This window comes from Erythrolamprus reginae, unplaced genomic scaffold, assembly GCF_031021105.1.
Source record: "Erythrolamprus reginae isolate rEryReg1 unplaced genomic scaffold, rEryReg1.hap1 H_23, whole genome shotgun sequence".
NCBI lineage: Eukaryota > Metazoa > Chordata > Lepidosauria > Squamata > Dipsadidae > Erythrolamprus > Erythrolamprus reginae.
The window spans coordinates 166,523-192,525 of record NW_027248477.1 but is presented as its reverse complement, the minus strand read 5'-3'; the positions used below and the strand labels follow the sequence as shown (position 1 = coordinate 192,525).

The 26,003-nt window shown below is 40.1% G+C and overlaps 1 protein-coding gene across 3 annotated transcripts in view; it reads right to left on the bottom strand.

Moving 5' to 3' along the window:
- Nucleotides 1-225: 225 nt before the first annotated feature.
- Nucleotides 226-26,003, bottom strand: part of LOC139155499 (NACHT, LRR and PYD domains-containing protein 12-like) — a 69,287-nt gene continuing 43,509 nt past the window's right edge. For 2 of the 3 annotated variants that reach the window (XM_070730649.1, XM_070730650.1), the window contains exons 4-16: nt 25,114-25,284; nt 24,313-24,483; nt 23,964-24,134; nt 23,604-23,843; nt 22,788-22,958; nt 21,426-21,596; nt 9,586-9,756; nt 8,785-8,955; nt 8,436-8,606; nt 8,076-8,315; nt 7,260-7,430; nt 5,898-6,068; nt 226-1,113 (exon numbers count right to left, since the gene is read on the bottom strand). In XM_070730649.1, the coding sequence (XP_070586750.1) occupies nt 957-1,113; nt 5,898-6,068; nt 7,260-7,430; nt 8,076-8,315; nt 8,436-8,606; nt 8,785-8,955; nt 9,586-9,756; nt 21,426-21,596; nt 22,788-22,958; nt 23,604-23,843; nt 23,964-24,134; nt 24,313-24,483; nt 25,114-25,284 (2,347 nt within the window). In that variant the 3' untranslated portion in view covers nt 226-956. The remainder of the gene's footprint in view (nt 1,114-5,897; nt 6,069-7,259; nt 7,431-8,075; nt 8,316-8,435; nt 8,607-8,784; nt 8,956-9,585; nt 9,757-21,425; nt 21,597-22,787; nt 22,959-23,603; nt 23,844-23,963; nt 24,135-24,312; nt 24,484-25,113; nt 25,285-26,003) is intronic. The other variant, XM_070730648.1, reaches the window with a different exon arrangement.

The following is a 26,003-nucleotide window of genomic DNA, read 5'->3' as shown; positions in this document are numbered from 1 at the left end:
GCCGAGAGAACCAGAAGCAAGGATTCTTGCACCACCTAGTGGAAGCTCAGTTCGTATCCTGAATTTAAGCTCGGGTGTCAAACAGAAATTTCGCTCGCGTCGTGGCTTGTAACTTGGAATACTCACATGTGGAGCAGCTCGTATCTAGAGGTACTACTGTATAATAAAATAAAAATAATATTAAGAGAAAATTGAATAATTGAATAATGACAGATTACAACTTAATATAATTGTGTATCTTTATTAGAAATATATAAGTTTATTAAATGTAATAACTATGATTAATTTTACTAATTTTATTTATATTAGAATGTATAATACCCAAGTGCCACACTGTTCATGCATTGATTTGATATGTTCGTACATTTTAAAAAAAAATCTTACAAAAAGAGAGGAACGTTCTCAGTTAAAATTAGATAGTCTTCAACTTACAACCACAACTGAGCCCAAATTTTGCATTACTAAAACAGTTAAATTAACAGAGTTTTGCCTCATTTTATTATCTTTCTTGTCACAGTTGTTAAGGGGATCAATGAAGTTCTTAAGTTAGTAACATGATTATAAAGTGAATCTGGCTTCCCCATTGACTTTCCTTGTCAGAAGGTTGCAAAAGGTGATCAATGATCCCAGGACAATGCAAATTCATAAATGCATACTAATTGCGAAGCGTTCAAATTTTTATCATGTGATCTGTTATAGTGTGAAAACTGGTAGAGGACTAACTGCATGGTGCCCGAAAGAAAGTTTTTCAGGTTTTTACTTGAATATATTAAGTTCCAACTCTTCTTTACCATATTCTGAATGCAAATAACATACATCAATCAAACAAGAACCACATGTATAGCTGAGGCTTAGCCATTGTCAGGTCCAAGAAATCAGAATGACACCATAAGCTGATAAGAAAATTTCACTGGACCGGCTGCATTATCTTGGGAACAGTTTAGGTTTCAGGAATTCTAAAAGTGGTTAAGTCTATGTCTGTTCCTGCTCTGCAAGGATTCAAAGCTTGCCAGTCTCTTCACTCCTCCTTCCACACTAGCTGGAGATTCTACTGCAGCTGTAGGGTCCATTTCATTCCATTTTCCATTCTGTATAATGTATTTTTCATTCAACCTATAATGAAAAATAATTGAATATCTGAACAAAAGTCCCTAATAATGTACCAATCAGGGCTGTGGTGAGATCCATCTAATAATCTCTTTTGTATTAATGGAAATAATGATCACTTATCAATTTGAACTATATTGGAGCAAAATTGACAAGAATTTGTTGGGTTTTCCTTTTACCAGAAATAAAAGGTCAAAGCCACAGCAGAGTGATCCAATGCAGTGGCACAGCATCTTAGATGCTTCCTATAATTCTTTCACCTTGCTATAGTGTACGTGTGAGTACTCATTGTGCTGTTTCTGAAATATGGATCTAAAAGTTTTCTATAAGAATAGAATACCAGCCTCTAAAAATAATCTTGCTAGCAGTCAGTGTGATGGAAAGTTACTGAATGAGAGTCATTTCCCTTTTGCTGCCTCTTTTTTTGCCATTCTTATTTGTCATTTGGGTTATTTAAGATATAGGTTTACTGTCATTCCAAAAGACTACAAGAAAAATATTCAAAAAAAGCTGAGTAAGAGGTCAGAAGAACTCAGAGACAGAATATCACAATTTTTTTGCTGGATCTAAGATTTTAATTATTATCACGGTAATTTTGGTATTATCACTTCTATTGCTACATCTAACAAAGTTTTAATCATCTCAATGCTACTTTTTAAAATAAGAACAAGAAAAAAGCCCGTAACAGGCTTCTGTTAAACAAGAAAATAAAAACCACAAAGTAAGTAAATAGATTCTCATTAAGAACTGTAGGTTCAAAAGAGCAAGAATCAAATATTAAAACTTTATTTAAAACCTCTATAGCAAAAAAGGAAAACCTAAGCAATCAGAGGAATAATATTCAAAACAAATATGAATGTACAAACTGATGTTTTACCATAGCTTATTTAATTTATACTCTGAAAGTTTTAGTTTTCACATTGCAGCTTCTCCCCGATCCCACTAACGGAGCCACAATATAAATATAACCCACTTAAAGTCTTGTTTATCCTGAGAACACTTGCAATTTATCTTCCACAGGATTCTTTAAAACGCCTTCTAGAAATTCCTAAATTCCTAAATATATACATTACCAACCACATAAATAATGATGAAATGACTTAATCATGTAAAATTCAAAATGGGACAAAACAAGGTTGTCCATTTATCACTTTTGTTTATTTTGGCTTTAGAGGTTCTACTAAAGATATAAAACAAGGTGAGAGAATAACTGGGGTGAAACTAATTATATTACTTAATAAATTAAGGGAATTTATAAACAATTTGGTTTTAACAGCTGAAACTCGCTTGGAAGGAATAAATGTATTAATGGAAAAACTGAAATATTTTGTGAATTTGCTGGATGGAAAATTAATACATAAATTGAAATAACAAAAAATATGATAATGGAGAATCAAAATGGACATGGAAAAGAGTGGTTTTCAAATTGAGTATGAGTACTACCATGACTAACATGAATTGTATGCTACTGGTATTTCAGAACAATTATGTTAAAGTATAAAATGAAGTTAAGATTTAAACAATGGCAAAAAGTTTTATCTGGATTTGTATGGTACAGGTACCATACCCTATGTCAGGCTAAAGCCATTGTTGACTTGGAGACTTTGGCCTGCCACATTTTATGCTTTAGTATATATTCTGGCTGTGGAAACATGGGAGGGACTGTTATATGAGGGATGTAGAGATGTAGAGATTTTCAAGGTCACCCTTGTTCAGTATTTGCCTGGAAGCTGATGGAAGTAGCGGATACGTTGGCAAAAGACAACAGGTCAACATGATGAAGAGAAAATCAGAAAGGGGGGAAGAGGATCTTCTCTTCCTTTGTGCCCCCTACACCTCGGAACCTCTTCCATGCACTCCCTGCCTCTCTTCTCCCCCCATCTCCCATTCTTCAGACTAAGTAGTTGCTTTTCTCCTTGGCTGGACAGCCCTGCGCTGATTACTTGGAGTGTGCCGAGCTTGAGAGGGAGGCTAGTTTGTAGGCTAGGTGGAGGCGAGCTTAACAAGGAAGAGAAGGAGAGAGAAGTGGAGGGAGGGAGGAAGAGAGAGGGGGGAAGAGAAAATCAGAAAGAGAGAGGGAGAGAGGGTCTTCACTTCCTTTGTGCTCCCCCCCCCCCCACCTGGGAACCTCTTCCCCAGCTGTGTTTTTCATTCAAGAGAAAGTTGATTTGGAGAAGCCCCTTTGATCGGCACAATGTACCGATGGGGATTTCCGTGTTAGGCTTTGTTTACATGTCTCATGTGAATGCAGAAAAGGGTCTTAGCTGCCAAGACTGCCACCCCTCTTTCTTGGGACCAGGGAGGTTATGGTCCTGGATCCCAGAGACCGCGTTGAGCTCGAGAGGGAGGGAGGGATGCTGGCTGTCCATCTGGCCAGCTTGTAGGCTGGGTAGGCAGCGAGTTAGGAAAAAGTTGTAATCTTTTTATACGAGGATCAGAACAAGTTTTTTGCACTCCAGGGAAGCTTTCCTATCCCCTCCGGAGTGGAAAAAAACAGCACAACAGCAAACCGGAAGTACATTTTCCAAACTTCCGGTTTGTCCATTGGGGATTTTTTTTTTGCCTCTGGGGCTTCACTTCCCTGAAGTGACCGGAAGGCGAAACAGCCTTTCTGAAGGCCGAAAATTAGCTGGCCAGTGCGCATGCGTGCTGGAGCTGATACAGGGCAAAGTCTCATGTGCCCTCCGATATGGCTCCGTGTGCTAGCTGTTGCCAGATGTGATCAATTGAACCCAAGCTTTGGGGCACCAGGGACTGGTTCCATGGAGAGAGGTTTTCTGCAGACTCAAGGGGGCATTGTTTCTGTTAGGTTTAGATACCAAAGAATCAGAAATGCATTAGTATTCTACTATGTTGGAAAAAATCAGAAGTCAACACTTTTTCTCTCTTTCTTTCTCTCTGTTTTCTTCATCTTGTATTTCTCCCTTCCCTTCAAAAAATCTTTTAAAAATTATATTTTATGCTATAATAAATTTTAATAAAACTATCACTTAAAAATCACTATCTGAGGAGTGTCATGTTGAGAATCTGGGAAAAACTGTTTTCCTTACAAACAAGCTCAACTTTGTTTTCTTTAAATCTTACTTTCATTTCACACCACTTGCTTCGGATCAAGAGCTCCATTTTTAGGGAAAGAGAATAGGGGTGGGGACTTTGGAAATAAAAGCACCCCAAGAGTGAAGGGAAAAGGCACGCTCTGGATTCTCCAAACCTTCCCTGAGCCAGGAAGCCTTCTTCATTCCCAATCCATTCCCTTTCCACTCCTGCATCCTTCTTACCCCCTTCCACCCCCTCACTTCCTTTTTCTTGAAGTTCGTTTCAAGGTGGGAGGGGAAAAAACAAATTAAAATGGGAATGAGGCAAGGACAAAAAATGGTGCATGGCTCCAAAACAGAAGGGCATTTCTCAGCCGCTTTTTAGGACCGAAAAATTGAGGGGACTCAAGGAAGCAGCAACCGGCTGGAATGAAGATGATCCTCCCACCCCCCACCATCCCATGCCACCTTCTTTTTCTCCCCCCCCCCCAATCTTCCCTCTCCCGGAAGAAAGGGACTAACCTTGAAAAAATAAAAAGTTTTGCTGCTGAGCTGAGAGAGCAGTAGCTGGGAAAGGTGTTGTTACAGAGTTAAAACAATGAAAAACATTTCCTTCGACCCATTCCTAACCTCCCTTTTTTTCTCCCCCCCAGGTTTTTTTTAGCTTTGGCTCCGGTGCCAAAAAGAGAAAATTCCCTTTTGTTTGTGAAGTCCCCCTCCTTTTTTCCCACTGAAGGACAGGAGAGGGCTGTTTCTACCATACGGGAAACAAATCTAATAAATAAATAAGTCAGTCCCAGTGCAGCATCTGTTCTCTCTCTCTCACACACACACACACATAGTCTGAAATGTACTGATCCAGTGAGCAGTAGAGCAGCAGTGGCAAGAGAAGGAAGAAAGTGGTGTGTCCAGGGGACCAGAGGCAGCTGTGGGCAGCAGTCACCCAAAAGCCCTGCGGAAGCCAATCACTCTTTCTACCTCTCTTTTATTCTTTCTTTTTCTCTCTTTCTCTCTTTCATTCTCTCTCTCCCCTTCCTTTCGTTTACTTTCTTTCTCTCTCTATTCTGTCTTGTAGATGAGACTGCAGGATGCTTTATCTGGGAGGGTCAATTTAGATCTGAAACTTTTGAGAGTCAATGGAGAGGTGTGGAAGACACTCGCCCTCTTTCCTCTCTCATTGTCCGGGCTGTGCAGGATGGCAATAAATGCAGAATTCGTTTCTAACTTACCTCATTGTCACTTCATGTCTTCCCATGATGTGTGACTGTTCCTCATGGGAAAAAAGTTGAACACAAAATGGAAACACATGCACAGTGCCGGAAACCTGCTTCAAAAAAATCCACCCAAAAATATGATGGTGCCAATGGACCAGCACCGACTGGTCTGTTTCACTAACATCATCATGACGTCACCAGCTGGTCGCTACAGGTTCAGGTGAACCAGTGCAAACCGGGAGGAACCTACCCCTGATGTGGGTTCTTGAAGGACAAACATAAGTTTCTTAATCTCTGGTTTTCCCTGAATATGTCTGGAAGAGGCTTCATGGTGGATTCCATCTCGATCTCTCCACCAAGCCTGCAGTCCAAAAAATTTAATTGTTTTTCAAAGCAAACATGGAAGGCATTTCATAGGAATTGAAGGAAATATTGTTATGTGTTTGTCACTGAACTGTGCCTCCCATGATACTTTTCCGGAATTTTAACAATCAAAAAGGACCATTATGGCAATGAAAAAAAGTGAAAAAGCACCACTTACTTTAGCATCTCTATTGAACATTGTGGATGTTTCAGCCCCTCATACAGAATTTCCAATGCTCCCTCATCTGGGTTCTTGACAGACAAGCATATGTTTCTCAATTTCTGGTTTTCCCTGAATACCTCTGTAAGAGACCTCATGATGGATTCCTTGGTGATCTCTCCATTAAGCCTGCAGAGAACAGTTGAAAAAAATTAAATTGTTTTTCAAAACAAACGTAGGAATTGAAGGAAATATTATTATTTGTTTGCAACTGAACTCTCCCTCCCATGATACTTTAACAGTCAGAAAGGATCATTCAACGAAGCAGTGGAAGTGATGTGCCGGTGCCTGGAGGCTGTTGGGGCCTGGATGGGTGTCAACAAACTCAAACTCAACCCAGACAAGACGGAGTGGCTGTGGGTTTTGCCTCCCAAGGACAATTCTATCTGTCCGTCCATCACCCTGGGGGAGGGATTATTGACCCCCTCAGAGAGGGTCTGCAACTTGGGCGTCCTCCTCGATCCACAGCTCACATTAGAGAAACACCTTTCAGCTGTGGCGAGGGGGGCATTTGCCCAGGTTCGCCTGGTGCGCCAGCTGCGGCCCTATTTGGACCGGGAGTCACTGCTCACAGTCACTCATGCCCTCATCACCTCGAGGCTCGACTACTGTAATGCTCTCTACATGGGGCTACCTTTGAAAAGTGTTCAGAAACTTCAGATCGTGCAGAATGCAGCTGCGAGAGCAATTATGGGCTTCTCTAAGTATGCCCATATGACTCCAACACTCCGCAGTCTGCCTTGGTTGCCGATCAGTTTCCGGTCACAATTCAAAGTGTTGGTTATGACGTATAAAGCCCTTCATGGCACCAGACCAGAATATCTTCGGGACCGCCTCCTGCCGCACGAATTCCAGCGACCGGTTAGGTCCCACAGAGTCGGCCTTCTTCGGGTCCCGTCGACTAAACAATGTCGTCTGGCGGGACCCAGGGGAAGAGCCTTCTCTGTGGGGGCCCCGACCCTCTGGAACCAGCTCCCCCCTGAGATTAGGATTGACCCCACCCTCTCTGCCTTTCGTAAACTCCTTAAGACCCACCTCTGCCGTCAGGCATGGAAGAACTAAAACACCTCCCCCTTGCCCATGCTGTTTTGTTGATTGATTGACTATGTGCCTGTTTTTTATATATATTGGGATTGTTTTATGGAATTACTCATTTTAAATTGGAATTAGATTGGTGGGTATTGGATTTGTTATTGTGTACTGTTTTTTATTATTGTTGTGAGCCACCCCGAGTTTTCGGAGAGGGGCGGCATATAAATCCAATAAATCTAATCTAATCTAATTATGCCAATGAAACAAAAATGAAAAAGAATCACTTACTCTAGCGTCTCTATTGTACATTGTGAATGTTTCAACCCCTCACACAGAATTTCCATGGCTCTCTCATCTGGGTTCTTGTCGGACAAGACAAACTCTCTCAATCTCTGGTTTTCCCTGAATACTTCTGTTAGATGCCTCATGGTGGATTCCTTGGTGATCTCTCCTTCAAGACTGCAGGAAACAGTTGAAAAAAATTAAACTCTTTTTCAAAGCAAACATGGAAGGCATTTCATAGGAATTGAAGGAAATATGATTATTCGTTTGCAATTGAGCTGTCCCTCTCATCAGAGGTGGGTTCCTCCCATTTGGACCAGTTCACCGGAACTGGTAGTGAACTGGTGGTGATGTCACTATGACATCGTAGAACTGGTTAGGTCAATGCCAGTCTGTGGGCATCATTGGGTTTTTTTTATTTTTCTTATTTTTTTATTTTATTTATTTTCCTCTTCTGAGCATGTGTGGAAGTTGAGTTTCTAGCACTGTGCATGTGGTCACCATCTTGTTTTCGGCTGCAAACCCACCCACCCCACTCCCCGGCTTTTTGTCATTGAACCTATGTGCCCATATGGCATGGGAGGAAATGAACCAGCAGCAAGATAAATTAGAACCCACCCTCAATGTGATCTCTCCATCAAGCCTGCAGAGAACAGTCAAAAAAATTTGAATTGTTTTTCAAAGCAAGCATGGAAGGCATTTCATAGGAATTGAAGGAAATATGATTATATGTTTGCAACTGAACTGTCCCTCCTATGATACTTTAACAGTCAAAAAAGGACTGTTAGGGCAATGAAACAAAAATGAAAAAGCATCACTTACTCTAGCGTCTCTATGGTACATTGTGGATGTTTCAGGCCCTCACATAGAATTTCCATTGCTTTTTCATCTGGGCAATAGAAGGACAAGCATAAGTATTGCAATCTCTGGTTTTCTCTTAACACCTCTGTAAGAGGCCTCATGTTGGATTCCTTGGCCATGTCTCCACCAAGCCTGCAGAGAAGAGTCCAACAAAGTGGAAATATTTCTTGAAAAACAAGCACGGAGAGCATGTTGCTGCAACTGAAGGAAATATGATTATGTGTTTGCAACTGAACAGCTCCTCCCATGATACTTTTCCAGAATATTGCCCATCAAAGGACCATGATGCCAGTCGAACTGAAATGAAAAAGAATCACTTACACTAACGTTTCTATTATACACTGTGGATGTTTAAGCCCCTCACACAGAACTTCCATTGCTCTCTCATTTGGGTGATCAGGGTACAAGAATAAATCTGTCAATCTCTGGTTTTCCATTAAGACTTCTGTTAGATGCTTCATGGTGGATTCTGTGGCATTCTCTCTATAAAGCCTGCAGAGAATTTTTAAAAAAAATTAAATTGTTTTTTAAAGGAAATATGGAAGGGATTTCATAGGAATTGAAGGAAATATTATTATTTGTTTGCAACTGAACGGTTCCTCCCATGATACTTTAACAGTCAGAATGGACCATTATGCCAATGAAACAAAAATGAAAAAGCATCACTTACTGTAGCATCTCTATCGTACATTGTGGATGTTTCAGCCCCTCCCACAGAATTTCCATTGTCCTCTCATCTTGGTTCTTGAAGGACAAGCCTAACACTCTCAATGTTTGGTTTTCCCTGAATACATCTGTTAGATGCCTCATGGTGGATTCCTTGGTGATCTCTCCATCAAGACTGCAGGAAACAGTTGAAAAATCATACTATTTTTCAAAGCAAACATGGAAGTTATTTTATAGGAATTAAAGGAAATATGATTATATGTTTGCAATTGAACTGTCCCTCCCATCAGAGGTGGGTTCTTCCCATTTGGACTGGTTCACCGGAACCGGTAGTGACCTGCTGGTGATGTAACAATGACATCATGGAACCGGTTAGGTCAGTGCCAGTCTGTGGGCGCCATCATGGTTTTTTATATTTATATTTTTAAAATGTATTTTATTTATTTTTTCTTCTGAGCATGTTCGGAAGCTGGGTTTCCAGCACTACATGTGTGGTCACCGTCTAGTTTTTGACTTTCCCCCCCCCAGACGAAACAAACCAGCAGCAAGATAAGTTAGAACCCACCCCTGATGCGATCTTTCCATCAAGCCTGCAGAAAACAGACCAAAAAATTTAAATCGTTTTTCAAAGCAAGCATGGAAGAAAATTGGAGGAACCCACCTCTGATGGGAGGGACAGTTTGCTTTATAGGAAAAGAAGAAAATGTGATTACATGTTTGCAACTGAACTGCCCCTCGCATAATACTTTAACAGTCAAAAAGGACTGTTATGCCAATGAAACAAAAATGAAAAAGCATCACTTACTCTAGCAACTCTATTGTACTTTGTGGATGTTTCAGGCCCTCACACAGAATTTCCATTGCTCTCTCATCTGGGTTCTCAAAGGACAAGCATAAGTTTCTCAATCTCTGGTTTTCCCTGAATACTTCTGTAAGAGGCCTCATGGTATATTCATTGTCGATCTCTCCACCAAGCCTGCAGAGGAGAGTCCAAAATGTTTAAGTTGTTTTTCAAAGGAAATATGGAAGGCATTTTGTAGAAATTTGAAGGAAATATGATTACTGTATTTTTTGCTGTACAAGACACACCAGTGTATAAGACGCACCTAGATTTTAGAGGAGGAAAACAAGGGGAAAGGTTTTCTGAACCAAATGGTGTAGTATTAAATAGTAATAGTAATAGTAACCTCTCCAGCCACGAGTGGGTGAGTTTTTGACACCCAGTGTTTTCTGTGGGGAATGTCTCCCTCCCTCCCTTCCTTCTTTCCATCCCCCACTCCTTCCTCTCCACTTCTCTCTTTCGCTCCCTCTCTTTCCCTTTTCTTTCTTTTTCTCTACTTCTCTCTCTCTTTTCTCTCTCTCTCATTCTCTCCCTCCAGGCCTCTCTCATTTCTGTGTAGCTCTCCCTCTGTCTCCCCCTTTTCTCTCTCATTTGTTTCTCTCTCCCCCTTTTGCTCTCATTTCTCTCATTTTTATTTCTGTTTTTCTCTTTCTTTCCTCCCCCTCTCCCTTTTTCTTTCTGTCCCCGTCTCCCTCTCATTTGTTTCTCTTTTCTCCCTCTCTCAATCTTTATCTCATGTCTCTCTCCCTTCTCTCTCATTTGCCTTTATTTCCTCTACCTCATTCTTTCCCTTCATTTTCTCATTTCTTTCTCCCTTTCTCTCTCTCATTACCTTCCCCTCTCACGTCCCCCCTCTTTTTTTCCATCCCTGTCTCCTCCCCCCTTTGTGTGTGTGTATGTGTGTGTTCATTCTTGAACCATTTCAAAAAACAGGTGAGGGTTGGTTTTTCTCTCTCTCTTCTTTCTTTGGGCGTTTTTTACATTATGATTTACATTATGACATTATGAGAGTCACTTCTCTCTCTCTTTTTTCTCTCTCTCTTTTCTCTCATTCTCTGCCTCTGTTATTTTCTCATTTCTCTCTTTTTCTCCCCCTTTTTCTCTCATTTCTCTCTCACTTTCTCACTTTAATTTCTGTTTTTCTCTTCCCTCTCCCTCTTTTTCCTTTTCTCCCCTTCTCTCTCTCATTTGTTTGTTCTTCCTCTCCCTTGTTGTGGCATCAAAGATGGAAGATATATATACACAATGTTATAAATATTATGGGAATTATAATCCGTCATATAAGAAGTTTCGTATGATAGAGGAAGGTTTACTTATACCATATCATGAAATTAAGAATCCTTCCAAATTGGTGTTTATTTGTGGAAATATAGCGTTGAGGAAATTACCATATACCATATACTTGGAAGGGTAGATGTACTATTGGATATGTAACAAATGGTATACAAAGACAAAGAAGAGAGGCAAAGGAACCAGAGAAGAAGGATGAAAATGTTTTTTTGGAATTAATGAAGGTAGCGTTGAATAGTACTTCCTTTTGTGTGAATGGAGACACAACTGTGTCAGATATAATAGCTACCTGTTTTGTGGGGGTGCCTATACCAGGAAAATTTATATTTGATGAGGTAAAGGTTATCATGAAACCAAATAATTATAAACTGGCAAAGGTGATAACATTATTTGGAAATCCCATAAGGCCCACAAGATGGACTAATCAGAAGAAACTAGTGATAGAAGTAAAGAATATCTTGCCTGCGTATGATTGTGTAATTTATAGACACCCCGAGAAAAAATTAGAAAAAGTAACATATACAACAGTCCCAACTGAAAATGTCTTCTCCTGTAAGGAAAAAGAGGAGGTGGAGGCTTTAGGCCAGGTGTTATATCTACCAAAAGGTTGGTTTCTTTTTTGCGGACTATTAGCCTATTCATTTATTCCAGCTCATGCAATAGGGGGTCCTTGTACTATTGGACGATTAACTACAATGATGGGGATAGCACATATTAAAGAAATAAATCAAGAGACGCAGTTTTATTATGAGATGATGAATGCGACCATATATAATGGTAATCGAGGGATGCCAGATGAGGGGGAACACATTGATACAGAAGTACATAAAGAACATGGAACAGAAGGGGGAGTGGTAATACATACACCTCGTGAACATACACCTCATGATCATATTCCGGTACAATGGCCGGTACAATGGCCAGTTTCACCTGTATTGTTTAACCCTGAACATGAGAATATATATAGGGGAAGAAGAGATGTTACTGAAATATATGATGCAGGGTGTAGTGATGAGGTTGTGATATTATCTAAAGTGGAAGCAGGATTGCTTAGTATGTTTCCCTGGTTCTCTAGTCAATACAATCATCAGCAGATGGGACATCTGGTATGTGCCCTGGCAAAAAGCATAAATGAAACATCATCTATCATTGCTGCTTTGGCTGATGAAATGGGTGAAGTAAGGAAATCGGTGTTGCAAAATAGGGTGGCTATTGATTATATCCTGTTAAGATTAGGACATGGCTGTGAGGAATTTGAGGGTTTATGCTGTTTTGATATAACGGATAAAAAACAGTTTATAGAGGCTAGACTGAAACATTTGAACAATATCACATCCCATTTGGCATATGTTACAGATAATGCTGCTTTTACTGATATTTGGAACACATTAACTTCTTGGTTACCAAACTTTAAATGGGTGAAGAGTCTGTTTGTGGGGATTATTGTGATTATTGTATTATGTTTACTTACCTGTATTTGTATTAAATGTATTCCTTGTTGTATTAACTGTTGGACAGTCCTATGGAAGAAAATGTGTAAAGGAGGGAAAAAGATAGGGGTTGATAATGACCTCCCCTCCAATAGGGAGGTTCGCATTATGATGCAGGACATCTAATTGCTGTGAATCATCTGACTGTGGTAAATCATCAGTCTGATGGAAAGAGGAGTAGGGATTGTAAAGAGTATATAAACGATGTATAAGCAATATATTTAAAATCTTATAGTCTACAAGTGTATTCTAGAGGACATTGTACTTTTCACCTCTGGCACCCTTGGTTAGTAAGGATGTTGCAAAAGATGGAGAAAAACATGTTTATTGCAAAAACAGTTTGCTGACAAAGCTAGTTATGAGCCAAAGAGAGCAGGGTGACCGATAAACAAATATGATAGACGATTCTGAGGAAAAGTTGGGAACAACATTGTGAAATAGGAAGTTGGCTGCGAATGATATGTCCATATACGGAGAGAGGAAGGGGTTGGATTCTATCATGTATTGGATTATATAAATGTACCCTTATTCTTTGTTAGAGATCGCAAAGTTCTTATAACTTGCGGTCCTATATATATATAGTATTGTTGATTTATTCAAACTTGAATAAATACTTTTGTTTTTTAATCAGAGCTCTGTTTTATGGTGTTTTTGTTCATTGTGCACATTTTAGAATTTTTATAACAATTTTGGCGAGCCAGCCAGGAGCATAGTGACTTTTTCCTTGTACAGGCAGGGTGAAGGCAGGAGGGGGGGGGGGTTTCCCCCTCTTCTGTTATTCCTCCTGTTTATTTTTCTCTGCCTGGGGGAAGGCTCCAGGAATCTAGATATACAAGGTCCCGGGACGGGGTGGCGTTTTGACAGCTGCCGGCACACATCGGGGGTGGTGAGTATAAACCATTCTGTTTGTACGGTGTGTGTGTGTGTGTATCAGATACGAAAGGAATGTTCATTTTTGTTTGGGTACATTTCTTGTGTCTGTATAACTTTGATGCATCAAAGTGTTGTGTAACTGAAAAAGAAGAGTCTTGTGAAATATTTTGTCAAATGGGGTCGAGACTTTCAGCTGTGTTTCAGCGTTTTGGGGGTGTTGCTGAGGTTCCCACTATTCCTTCAATATCCCCATTGGGAGAATTGCTGGCACAGTGGGATGAGACTTGGCTGTCTCCTTATACCAAGGATTTGTCTAAAGTTCTTATGATAGCATATTGTACTAGAGAGTGGCCAAAACATGTTTTGATTAAGCCAAATTATAGGTGGAATAAGTATGGGGATTCAGATAAATATTGGATTACAGCATTAAGAAAGGTCTTAGAAGCTAAAGGGCTCCTGGACCAAATACCCTACTTAGTACCTTGGGGGTTTGTGGTCTGGGAAGGACCCCTTCTGGGGGGCCAAGGAGCTTCAATTCTTTATGAAAAAGAGGGAGAAAAGAAGGGGTGGGATCCCTTAGAATATCCACTTTGCCCATCCTCTCCTCCCCCTGATTATGGGCAGGCAGCTGGTCCAGTAGTGATAGATGGGTCTCCGGAAAGGAGAGATGTTAAGCCTGTTATATTACCTTCCCCCTCTCAAAGGATTACTAGGTCGAAGGCTAGAGTTTTTCCGCTTCGCGAAGTGCCAGGCGGCTTAAGTGTTGAGGGGGCAGTGGTCACGACCTTCATTAATATTCCTTTGACCTCATCAGATTTACGAAATTATAAACTAGTGATGCCAAATTTGAATAGTGATCCTATTGGAACTGCAGAATCATTGAATTTGTTTTTGGGACCTAATGTGTATACATTTGCAGAGTTACAGTATATTTTGAGTTATTTGTTTAGTACAGAGGAAAGGGTCCAGATTAGAACAGCTGCTATGACTTATTGGACCAGGTCTCAGACAGGGGTTGTGAATCCTGTGATTGCAGAAGTTAAGTTTCCCTTAGCTGATCCAGAATGGGATGTAAACACTCAGGAAGGGAGACGACAGTTAGAAGATTTGAAAAAAATGATTATTGAAGGGGTAAAAACTGCAGTACCACAGGGAACTAATTTAAAGAAAGCATTTGAAGTAGGGCAGTACAAAGATGAGACTCCTCATGATTTTCTTGATAGAATTAAAAACAGCCTGAATAAATTTTCGGGGCTTGAGCCAAATAGTGCAGAATATGAGGCTTTGCTTAAAATGCAGTTTGTGACAAATTCTTGGCCAGACATACAGAAGAAAATTCAGAAGTTAGAAGATTGGGCTAGTGCAGATATTACTAAATTGTTAAAGGCTGCTCAGAAGGTATATGTAAATAGGGAGGAGACTAGAAGTAGGCAAAAGGCACAGTTAATGGCGTCAGTGTTGAAGGCTGAAAAGACAAGTGAAAAGAAAGAGTTTGTGAGAGGAAGAGGATCGGGGGAATCAGGTCCAAATAGAAGGATGGGACTAGGACCTTCATGGAAAAGACCCTCAGGTATAGAAAGGAGAAAATGTTTTGCATGCGGACTGGAAGGTCACTTGGTAAGGGATTGTCCTCAGAAGGTTAGGGATCAAAGGAGAAATCAGAGGTTGTATTCCCTAATGAGGGATGATTGACAAACTCAGGGGTTTGAAGTACGGTCTCACACTGAACCCTTGATAAATTTATTGGTGGGACCAGAGAGGGAAGACCAAATTTTCTTAATAGATACTGGTGCAGTAAAAACTTCACTTTGTATAATACCAAAAGGGATGGAAAAAGGTGGAGACACCATGAAAATTAAGGGTGTACAAGGAATTATATTTGAAGTACCTTTGATACGGAATGTCGAAATACAGTATAAAAATAAGATTATTGTGTTAGATGTGATTTTGGTACCAGAAGCTGGGACAAATTTATTGGGTAGAGATGCTTTATCTTTATTGGGTTGTGAATTGGTATTGAAAACAAAAGTCTATGAAATGCGAATGTTAACAGAAGAACAGGAAGAGAAAATAGACCGGAGGGTCTGGGAAGCCCCAGGAAATAGGGGAATATTGAAAATTGCTCCTTTAGTTGTGACTCTAAAGGAGGGGGTACAACCAATACAAGAAAAACAATATAAAATCCCCATAGAAGGCAGGAGGGGGTTGAAGCCTGTAATAGAAGCATTGTTAAGGGATGGTTTAATTGAACCAGCTATGTCTCAATTTAATTCTCCTATTTTACCTGTAAGAAAACCGGATGGCTCTTATCGGTTAGTAGAGGATTTGAGGAAAGTAAATGCATTGATAGCTACTAGGCATATTATAGTACCAAATCCATATACTCTTTTAAGTCGCATTCCAAATTTACATAAATATTTTAGTGTCATTGATTTGAAGGATGCATTCTGGACATGTCCATTAGCTGAGGAATCACGAGATATTTTTGCTTTTGAGTGGACAGATCCAGATACAAATAGAACTCAGCAATTTAGGTGGTGTGTGTTACCACAGGGTTTTTCGGAAAGCCCTAATTTATTTGGACAAATGTTGGAACAAGTATTAGCAAAATTTCCAGTACCTAGAGGACTGAGTCTTCTCCAATATGTTGATGATCTGTTATTGTCAGGAGAAAAGTTGGAGGAAATGGAAAAAGGCACGAATGCTTTATTGAATTTTCTTGGAGGACAGGGTTTACGAGTATCAAAGAAGAAATTACAGTATGTTGAATTGGAAGTGAGATATTTGGGGCATATTATTAGCCAAGGGAGTAAGAAAATAAATCCGGAAAGAATAGAGGGAATAATGAGACAGATCCTGCCTAAAAACAAGAAGGAAGTAAGGAGACTTCTAGGCCTGGTAGGATATTGCAGATTGTGGATAGATGGATATACTGAGAAGGTGAGATTTTTATATGAAAAATTGTTGGAAGAAGAACCATGGGAAGTACAGTGGAGAAGGGAGGATGAGGACCGGTTACAAGAATTGAAAAAGGCATTAGTACAAGCGCCTGTTTTGAGTTTACCGAATTTAGAAAAGCCTTTTCATTTATTTGTAGCTGTTGAGGATGGCATTGCAAAAGGGGTATTGGCACAGGTATGGGCTGGAAAGAAAAAGCCTATAGCATTTCTATCGAAGTTGATGGATAATGTGGTAAGGGGATGGCCCAGATGTATACAAGCTGTAGCAGCAACTGCTTTATTGGTAGAAGAAAGTAGAAAATTAACTTTTGGAGGGGCATTGGTTGTGAGCAGTCCTCATCAGGTGAGGAATGTTTTGATGCAAAAAGCTCATCGGTGGCTAACAAATTCTCGTTTATTGCAATATGAGGTTATTCTGTTAAACCAAGAAAATTTAGTACTTACGACAGATAGAAATCTCAATCCAGCTGAATTTCTATCTGGAATAAGGCAAGAGTGGGAGGACATAGCACATGATTGTGTGGAAGTGATTGATTTGCAGACAAAAGTACGTGCAGATCTGAAAGACCATGCAATAGATGGTGGAAGGAATCTATTCATTGATGGATCTTCCCGTGTCGAAGATGGAAAACGAAACAATGGATATGCTATAGTAGATGGTGATACACATGAAGTATTGGAATGTGGAAAGCTGCCTAATGAATGGTCGGCACAAACATGTGAGGTATTTGCTTTATTACAAGCTTTAAAATTATTACGGGATGTGATAGGAAATATATACACGGATTCCAAGTATGCCTTCGGTATTTTGCATACTTTTGGGAAGATATGGATGGAGAGGGGTTTGGTAACTAGTAAAGGAAAAGAACTAAAACGGGTGGAACTTATAAGGGCTGTGTTAGGGGAAGCGGAAGGTCCCACACAGTTAGCTGTAATACATGTGGAAGCACACAGGAAGGGGGCTTCGAAGGAAATAATGGGAAATAGATTAGCTGATGGAGCAGCTAAGAGAGCGGCAAGAGGAAAGGTGGAAGTGTCAGTAATGTTGTTAGTGCCAGTTGTAGAAGGGGATATTGCTCCCGTTTTTGCTGAAGATGAGAAAAATAAGATGAGGGAAGAAGGTGCGAGGGAAATAAATGGGAAATGGTTTACTAGTAATGGCTTACAGTTAGTAAATAAACCAACTATGAGGGCTATTTTGGAAAGAATACATGAAGGGTCCCATTGGGGAACACAGGCATTGGTGGATTTTATAAAAAGAAGATATGTTTGTAGAGGAATGTATGTAATAGCGATGCAAATAGTGAGAAAATGTATACATTGTATTAGAATAAATAAAAAGGTTTGCCGACAACAGGAAAGGGGGGGTCGAGCTTTAGCTATATGGCCCTTCCAGAGGATCCAAGTAGATTATACTGAGATGCCACCAGTAGGAACATTGAAGTATTTACTTGTTATAGTAGATCATCTAACTGGTTGGGTGGAGGTTTTTCCTTGCGCACGGGCGAATGCACAAATGACTGTAAAAATACTGTTAGAACAGATAATACCACGGTATGGTTTGATTGAGTCAGTCGATAGTGATAGAGGCACACATTTCACAGCCCAGGTAGTAAAACAAGTGATGCAGAGTTTAGGAATTACCTGGGAATACCATTTAGCTTATCATGCATCTTCAGCTGGAAAAGTTGAACGTATGAATCAGACTATAAAGAACACATTAAAGAAATTGATGTTAGAATTAAAACTACCATGGACGAAATGTTTGCCATTAGCACTATTACGTATTCGTACAAGTCCAAGGGCAGATATCGGTATATCCCCTTATGAAATGATGTTTGGAATACCATACACAGGGAATATAGGAATGCCTAGGATAGAGTTAAAGGATGTGTTCTTAAGACAATATATACAAGGATTGTCGCAGTGTTTTTCTCATTTAAGGTCTAAAGGATTGTTGGCGCAGACTCCTCCGTTTGACTTTCATGTGCATAACATAAGGAGTGGTGATTGGGTCCTGGTGAAAGCCTTAAAGGAGAGGAAACTGCAATCTCTTTGGGAAGGACCATTTGAGGTTTTGTTAACCACTGAAACAGCTATCAGAACAAAGGAGAGAGGTTGGGTCCATTATTCCAGGATTAAAGGACCAATTCCTTTGCCGGACATTTAAAAGGAATTATAATAAAAACTGGACCATATTCCAATGGACGGACTATTTTAAGAAATGGACTATTTGAAGAAACACAGGAAAAGAGACTGAATAAAGTTTTATTTGGACTGGGGATAAATGGAATTTTGGGCGGTGGAGCTGTGTATTTGGTTGAGTGTGGTTGCATTGTATACAATTATAATTGTCCTGTTGAAGGAGGATATCATTGAGTGGCTGAAATCCATGCTGTGGACATCTGTGGATGTAAGTTCCCGAGATCAGGAGCACCGTGTGTAAAACACAAATAGTATCTATTCTCCAAACAAAAGGGGGGCCAGTTCACATTAGATATACAGTATGGGTAAGATACAAACTCTGATGCTTTTGGTTTGGGCAATGATATTGTACCTACAGGTGGGTATGGGTTCAGAGACTGTTTTGCCTAGTTACCCAGTTACATGGCAGCAGCTTTGTTTCCATACTGAATCTGAGGCGCAATATGCCCAAATATCTGCTATTACATTAGTTGAGCATGATGAGGACATTGATGCTGGAGTTTGTATCAGGTCAACTTATAATGATGGAATGAATTTGGGAAAATATCCTAGATGTAACCACACATATGATGTTGATAGGGGATGGCAGGAAGTGGCATCAAAGATGGAAGATATATATACACAATGTTATAAATATTATGGGAATTATAATCCGTCATATAAGAAGTTTCGTATGATAGAGGAAGGTTTACTTATACCATATCATGAAATTAAGAATCCTTCCAAATTGGTGTTTATTTGTGGAAATATAGCGTTGAGGAAATTACCATATACTTGGAAGGGTAGATGTACTATTGGATATGTAACAAATGGTATACAAAGACAAAGAAGAGAGGCAAAGGAACCAGAGAAGAAGGATGAAAATGTTTTTTTGGAATTAATGAAGGTAGCGTTGAATAGTACTTCCTTTTGTGTGAATGGAGACACAACTGTGTCAGATATAATAGCTACCTGTTTTGTGGGGGTGCCTATACCAGGAAAATTTATATTTGATGAGGTAAAGGTTATCATGAAACCAAATAATTATAAACTGGCAAAGGTGATAACATTATTTGGAAATCCCATAAGGCCCACAAGATGGACTAATCAGAAGAAACTAGTGATAGAAGTAAAGAATATCTTGCCTGCGTATGATTGTGTAATTTATAGACACCCCGAGAAAAAATTAGAAAAAGTAACATATACAACAGTCCCAACTGAAAATGTCTTCTCCTGTAAGGAAAAAGAGGAGGTGGAGGCTTTAGGCCAGGTGTTATATCTACCAAAAGGTTGGTTTCTTTTTTGCGGACTATTAGCCTATTCATTTATTCCAGCTCATGCAATAGGGGGTCCTTGTACTATTGGACGATTAACTACAATGATGGGGATAGCACATATTAAAGAAATAAATCAAGAGACGCAGTTTTATTATGAGATGATGAATGCGACCATATATAATGGTAATCGAGGGATGCCAGATGAGGGGGAACACATTGATACAGAAGTACATAAAGAACATGGAACAGAAGGGGGAGTGGTAATACATACACCTCGTGAACATACACCTCATGATCATATTCCGGTACAATGGCCGGTACAATGGCCAGTTTCACCTGTATTGTTTAACCCTGAACATGAGAATATATATAGGGGAAGAAGAGATGTTACTGAAATATATGATGCAGGGTGTAGTGATGAGGTTGTGATATTATCTAAAGTGGAAGCAGGATTGCTTAGTATGTTTCCCTGGTTCTCTAGTCAATACAATCATCAGCAGATGGGACATCTGGTATGTGCCCTGGCAAAAAGCATAAATGAAACATCATCTATCATTGCTGCTTTGGCTGATGAAATGGGTGAAGTAAGGAAATCGGTGTTGCAAAATAGGGTGGCTATTGATTATATCCTGTTAAGATTAGGACATGGCTGTGAGGAATTTGAGGGTTTATGCTGTTTTGATATAACGGATAAAAAACAGTTTATAGAGGCTAGACTGAAACATTTGAACAATATCACATCCCATTTGGCATATGTTACAGATAATGCTGCTTTTACTGATATTTGGAACACATTAACTTCTTGGTTACCAAACTTTAAATGGGTGAAGAGTCTGTTTGTGGGGATTATTGTGATTATTGTATTATGTTTACTTACCTGTATTTGTATTAAATGTATTCCTTGTTGTATTAACTGTTGGACAGTCCTATGGAAGAAAATGTGTAAAGGAGGGAAAAAGATAGGGGTTGATAATGACCTCCCCTCCAATAGGGAGGTTCGCATTATGATGCAGGACATCTAATTGCTGTGAATCATCTGACTGTGGTAAATCATCAGTCTGATGGAAAGAGGAGTAGGGATTGTAAAGAGTATATAAACGATGTATAAGCAATATATTTAAAATCTTATAGTCTACAAGTGTATTCTAGAGGACATTGTACTTTTCACCTCTGGCACCCTTGGTTAGTAAGGATGTTGCAAAAGATGGAGAAAAACATGTTTATTGCAAAAACAGTTTGCTGACAAAGCTAGTTATGAGCCAAAGAGAGCAGGGTGACCGATAAACAAATATGATAGACGATTCTGAGGAAAAGTTGGGAACAACATTGTGAAATAGGAAGTTGGCTGCGAATGATATGTCCATATACGGAGAGAGGAAGGGGTTGGATTCTATCATGTATTGGATTATATAAATGTACCCTTATTCTTTGTTAGAGATCGCAAAGTTCTTATAACTTGCGGTCCTATATATATATAGTATTGTTGATTTATTCAAACTTGAATAAATACTTTTGTTTTTTAATCAGAGCTCTGTTTTATGGTGTTTTTGTTCATTGTGCACATTTTAGAATTTTTATAACAGCAAACATGGAAGGCATTTCATAGGAATTGAAGGAAATATTGTTATGTGTTTGTCACTGAACTGTGCCTCCCATGATACTTTTCCGGAATTTTAACAATCAAAAAGGACCATTATGGCAATGAAAAAAAGTGAAAAAGCACCACTTACTTTAGCATCTCTATTGAACATTGTGGATGTTTCAGCCCCTCATACAGAATTTCCAATGCTCCCTCATCTGGGTTCTTGACAGACAAGCATATGTTTCTCAATTTCTGGTTTTCCCTGAATACCTCTGTAAGAGACCTCATGATGGATTCCTTGGTGATCTCTCCATTAAGCCTGCAGAGAACAGTTGAAAAAAATTAAATTGTTTTTCAAAACAAACGTAGGAATTGAAGGAAATATTATTATTTGTTTGCAACTGAACTCTCCCTCCCATGATACTTTAACAGTCAGAAAGGATCATTCAACGAAGCAGTGGAAGTGATGTGCCGGTGCCTGGAGGCTGTTGGGGCCTGGATGGGTGTCAACAAACTCAAACTCAACCCAGACAAGACGGAGTGGCTGTGGGTTTTGCCTCCCAAGGACAATTCTATCTGTCCGTCCATCACCCTGGGGGAGGGATTATTGACCCCCTCAGAGAGGGTCTGCAACTTGGGCGTCCTCCTCGATCCACAGCTCACATTAGAGAAACACCTTTCAGCTGTGGCGAGGGGGGCATTTGCCCAGGTTCGCCTGGTGCGCCAGCTGCGGCCCTATTTGGACCGGGAGTCACTGCTCACAGTCACTCATGCCCTCATCACCTCGAGGCTCGACTACTGTAATGCTCTCTACATGGGGCTACCTTTGAAAAGTGTTCAGAAACTTCAGATCGTGCAGAATGCAGCTGCGAGAGCAATTATGGGCTTCTCTAAGTATGCCCATATGACTCCAACACTCCGCAGTCTGCCTTGGTTGCCGATCAGTTTCCGGTCACAATTCAAAGTGTTGGTTATGACGTATAAAGCCCTTCATGGCACCAGACCAGAATATCTTCGGGACCGCCTCCTGCCGCACGAATTCCAGCGACCGGTTAGGTCCCACAGAGTCGGCCTTCTTCGGGTCCCGTCGACTAAACAATGTCGTCTGGCGGGACCCAGGGGAAGAGCCTTCTCTGTGGGGGCCCCGACCCTCTGGAACCAGCTCCCCCCTGAGATTAGGATTGACCCCACCCTCTCTGCCTTTCGTAAACTCCTTAAGACCCACCTCTGCCGTCAGGCATGGAAGAACTAAAACACCTCCCCCTTGCCCATGCTGTTTTGTTGATTGATTGACTGTGTGCCTGTTTTTTATATATATTGGGATTGTTTTATGGAATTACTAATTTTAAATTGGAATTAGATTGGTGGGTATTGGATTTGTTATTGTGTACTGTTTTTTATTATTGTTGTGAGCCACCCCGAGTTTTCGGAGAGGGGCGGCATATAAATCCAATAAATCTAATCTAATCTAATTATGCCAATGAAACAAAAATGAAAAAGAATCACTTACTCTAGCGTCTCTATTGTACATTGTGAATGTTTGAACCCCTCACACAGAATTTCCATGGCTCTCTCATCTGGGTTCTTGTCGGACAAGACAAACTCTCTCAATCTCTGGTTTTCCCTGAATACTTCTGTTAGATGCCTCATGGTGGATTCCTTGGTGATCTCTCCTTCAAGACTGCAGGAAACAGTTGAAAAAAATTAAACTCTTTTTCAAAGCAAACATGGAAGGCATTTCATAGGAATTGAAGGAAATATGATTATTCGTTTGCAATTGAGCTGTCCCTCTCATCAGAGGTGGGTTCCTCCCATTTGGACCAGTTCACCGGAACTGGTAGTGAACTGGTGGTGATGTCACTATGACATCGTAGAACTGGTTAGGTCAATGCCAGTCTGTGGGCATCATTGGGTTTTTTTTATTTTTCTTATTTTTTTATTTTATTTATTTTCCTCTTCTGAGCATGTGTGGAAGTTGAGTTTCTAGCACTGTGCATGTGGTCACCATCTTGTTTTCGGCTGCAAACCCACCCACCCCACTCCCCGGCTTTTTGTCATTGAACCTATGTGCCCATATGGCATGGGAGGAAATGAACCAGCAGCAAGATAAATTAGAACCCACCCTCAATGTGATCTCTCCATCAAGCCTGCAGAGAACAGTCAAAAAAATTTGAATTGTTTTTCAAAGCAAGCATGGAAGGCATTTCATAGGAATTGAAGGAAATATGATTATATGTTTGCAACTGAACTGTCCCTCCTATGATACTTTAACAGTCAAAAAAGGACTGTTAGGGCAATGAAACAAAAATGAAAAAGCATCACTTACTCTAGCGTCTCTATGGTACATTGTGGATGTTTCAGGCCCTCACATAGAATTTCCATTGCTTTTTCATCTGGGCAATAGAAGGACAAGCATAAGTATTGCAATCTCTGGTTTTCTCTTAACACCTCTGTAAGAGGCCTCATGTTGGATTCCTTGGCCATGTCTCCACCAAGCCTGCAGAGAAGAGTCCAACAAAGTGGAAATATTTCTTGAAAAACAAGCACGGAGAGCATGTTGCTGCAACTGAAGGAAATATGATTATGTGTTTGCAACTGAACAGCTCCTCCCATGATACTTTTCCAGAATATTGCCCATCAAAGGACCATGATGCCAGTCGAACTGAAATGAAAAAGAATCACTTACACTAACGTTTCTATTATACACTGTGGATGTTTAAGCCCCTCACACAGAACTTCCATTGCTCTCTCATTTGGGTGATCAGGGTACAAGAATAAATCTGTCAATCTCTGGTTTTCCATTAAGACTTCTGTTAGATGCTTCATGGTGGATTCTGTGGCATTCTCTCTATAAAGCCTGCAGAGAATTTTTAAAAAAAATTAAATTGTTTTTTAAAGGAAATATGGAAGGGATTTCATAGGAATTGAAGGAAATATTATTATTTGTTTGCAACTGAACGGTTCCTCCCATGATACTTTAACAGTCAGAATGGACCATTATGCCAATGAAACAAAAATGAAAAAGCATCACTTACTGTAGCATCTCTATCGTACATTGTGGATGTTTCAGCCCCTCCCACAGAATTTCCATTGTCCTCTCATCTTGGTTCTTGAAGGACAAGCCTAACACTCTCAATGTTTGGTTTTCCCTGAATACATCTGTTAGATGCCTCATGGTGGATTCCTTGGTGATCTCTCCATCAAGACTGCAGGAAACAGTTGAAAAATCATACTATTTTTCAAAGCAAACATGGAAGTTATTTTATAGGAATTAAAGGAAATATGATTATATGTTTGCAATTGAACTGTCCCTCCCATCAGAGGTGGGTTCTTCCCATTTGGACTGGTTCACCGGAACCGGTAGTGACCTGCTGGTGATGTAACAATGACATCATGGAACCGGTTAGGTCAGTGCCAGTCTGTGGGCGCCATCATGGTTTTTTATATTTATATTTTTAAAATGTATTTTATTTATTTTTTCTTCTGAGCATGTTCGGAAGCTGGGTTTCCAGCACTACATGTGTGGTCACCGTCTAGTTTTTGACTTTCCCCCCCCCAGACGAAACAAACCAGCAGCAAGATAAGTTAGAACCCACCCCTGATGCGATCTTTCCATCAAGCCTGCAGAAAACAGACCAAAAAATTTAAATCGTTTTTCAAAGCAAGCATGGAAGAAAATTGGAGGAACCCACCTCTGATGGGAGGGACAGTTTGCTTTATAGGAAAAGAAGAAAATGTGATTACATGTTTGCAACTGAACTGCCCCTCGCATAATACTTTAACAGTCAAAAAGGACTGTTATGCCAATGAAACAAAAATGAAAAAGCATCACTTACTCTAGCAACTCTATTGTACTTTGTGGATGTTTCAGGCCCTCACACAGAATTTCCATTGCTCTCTCATCTGGGTTCTCAAAGGACAAGCATAAGTTTCTCAATCTCTGGTTTTCCCTGAATACTTCTGTAAGAGGCCTCATGGTATATTCATTGTCGATCTCTCCACCAAGCCTGCAGAGGAGAGTCCAAAATGTTTAAGTTGTTTTTCAAAGGAAATATGGAAGGCATTTTGTAGAAATTTGAAGGAAATATGATTACTGTATTTTTTGCTGTACAAGACACACCAGTGTATAAGACGCACCTAGATTTTAGAGGAGGAAAACAAGGGGAAAGGTTTTCTGAACCAAATGGTGTAGTATTAAATAGTAATAGTAATAGTAACCTCTCCAGCCACGAGTGGGTGAGTTTTTGACACCCAGTGTTTTCTGTGGGGAATGTCTCCCTCCCTCCCTTCCTTCTTTCCATCCCCCACTCCTTCCTCTCCACTTCTCTCTTTCGCTCCCTCTCTTTCCCTTTTCTTTCTTTTTCTCTACTTCTCTCTCTCTTTTCTCTCTCTCTCATTCTCTCCCTCCAGGCCTCTCTCATTTCTGTGTAGCTCTCCCTCTGTCTCCCCCTTTTCTCTCTCATTTGTTTCTCTCTCCCCCTTTTGCTCTCATTTCTCTCATTTTTATTTCTGTTTTTCTCTTTCTTTCCTCCCCCTCTCCCTTTTTCTTTCTGTCCCCGTCTCCCTCTCATTTGTTTCTCTTTTCTCCCTCTCTCAATCTTTATCTCATGTCTCTCTCCCTTCTCTCTCATTTGCCTTTATTTCCTCTACCTCATTCTTTCCCTTCATTTTCTCATTTCTTTCTCCCTTTCTCTCTCTCATTACCTTCCCCTCTCACGTCCCCCCT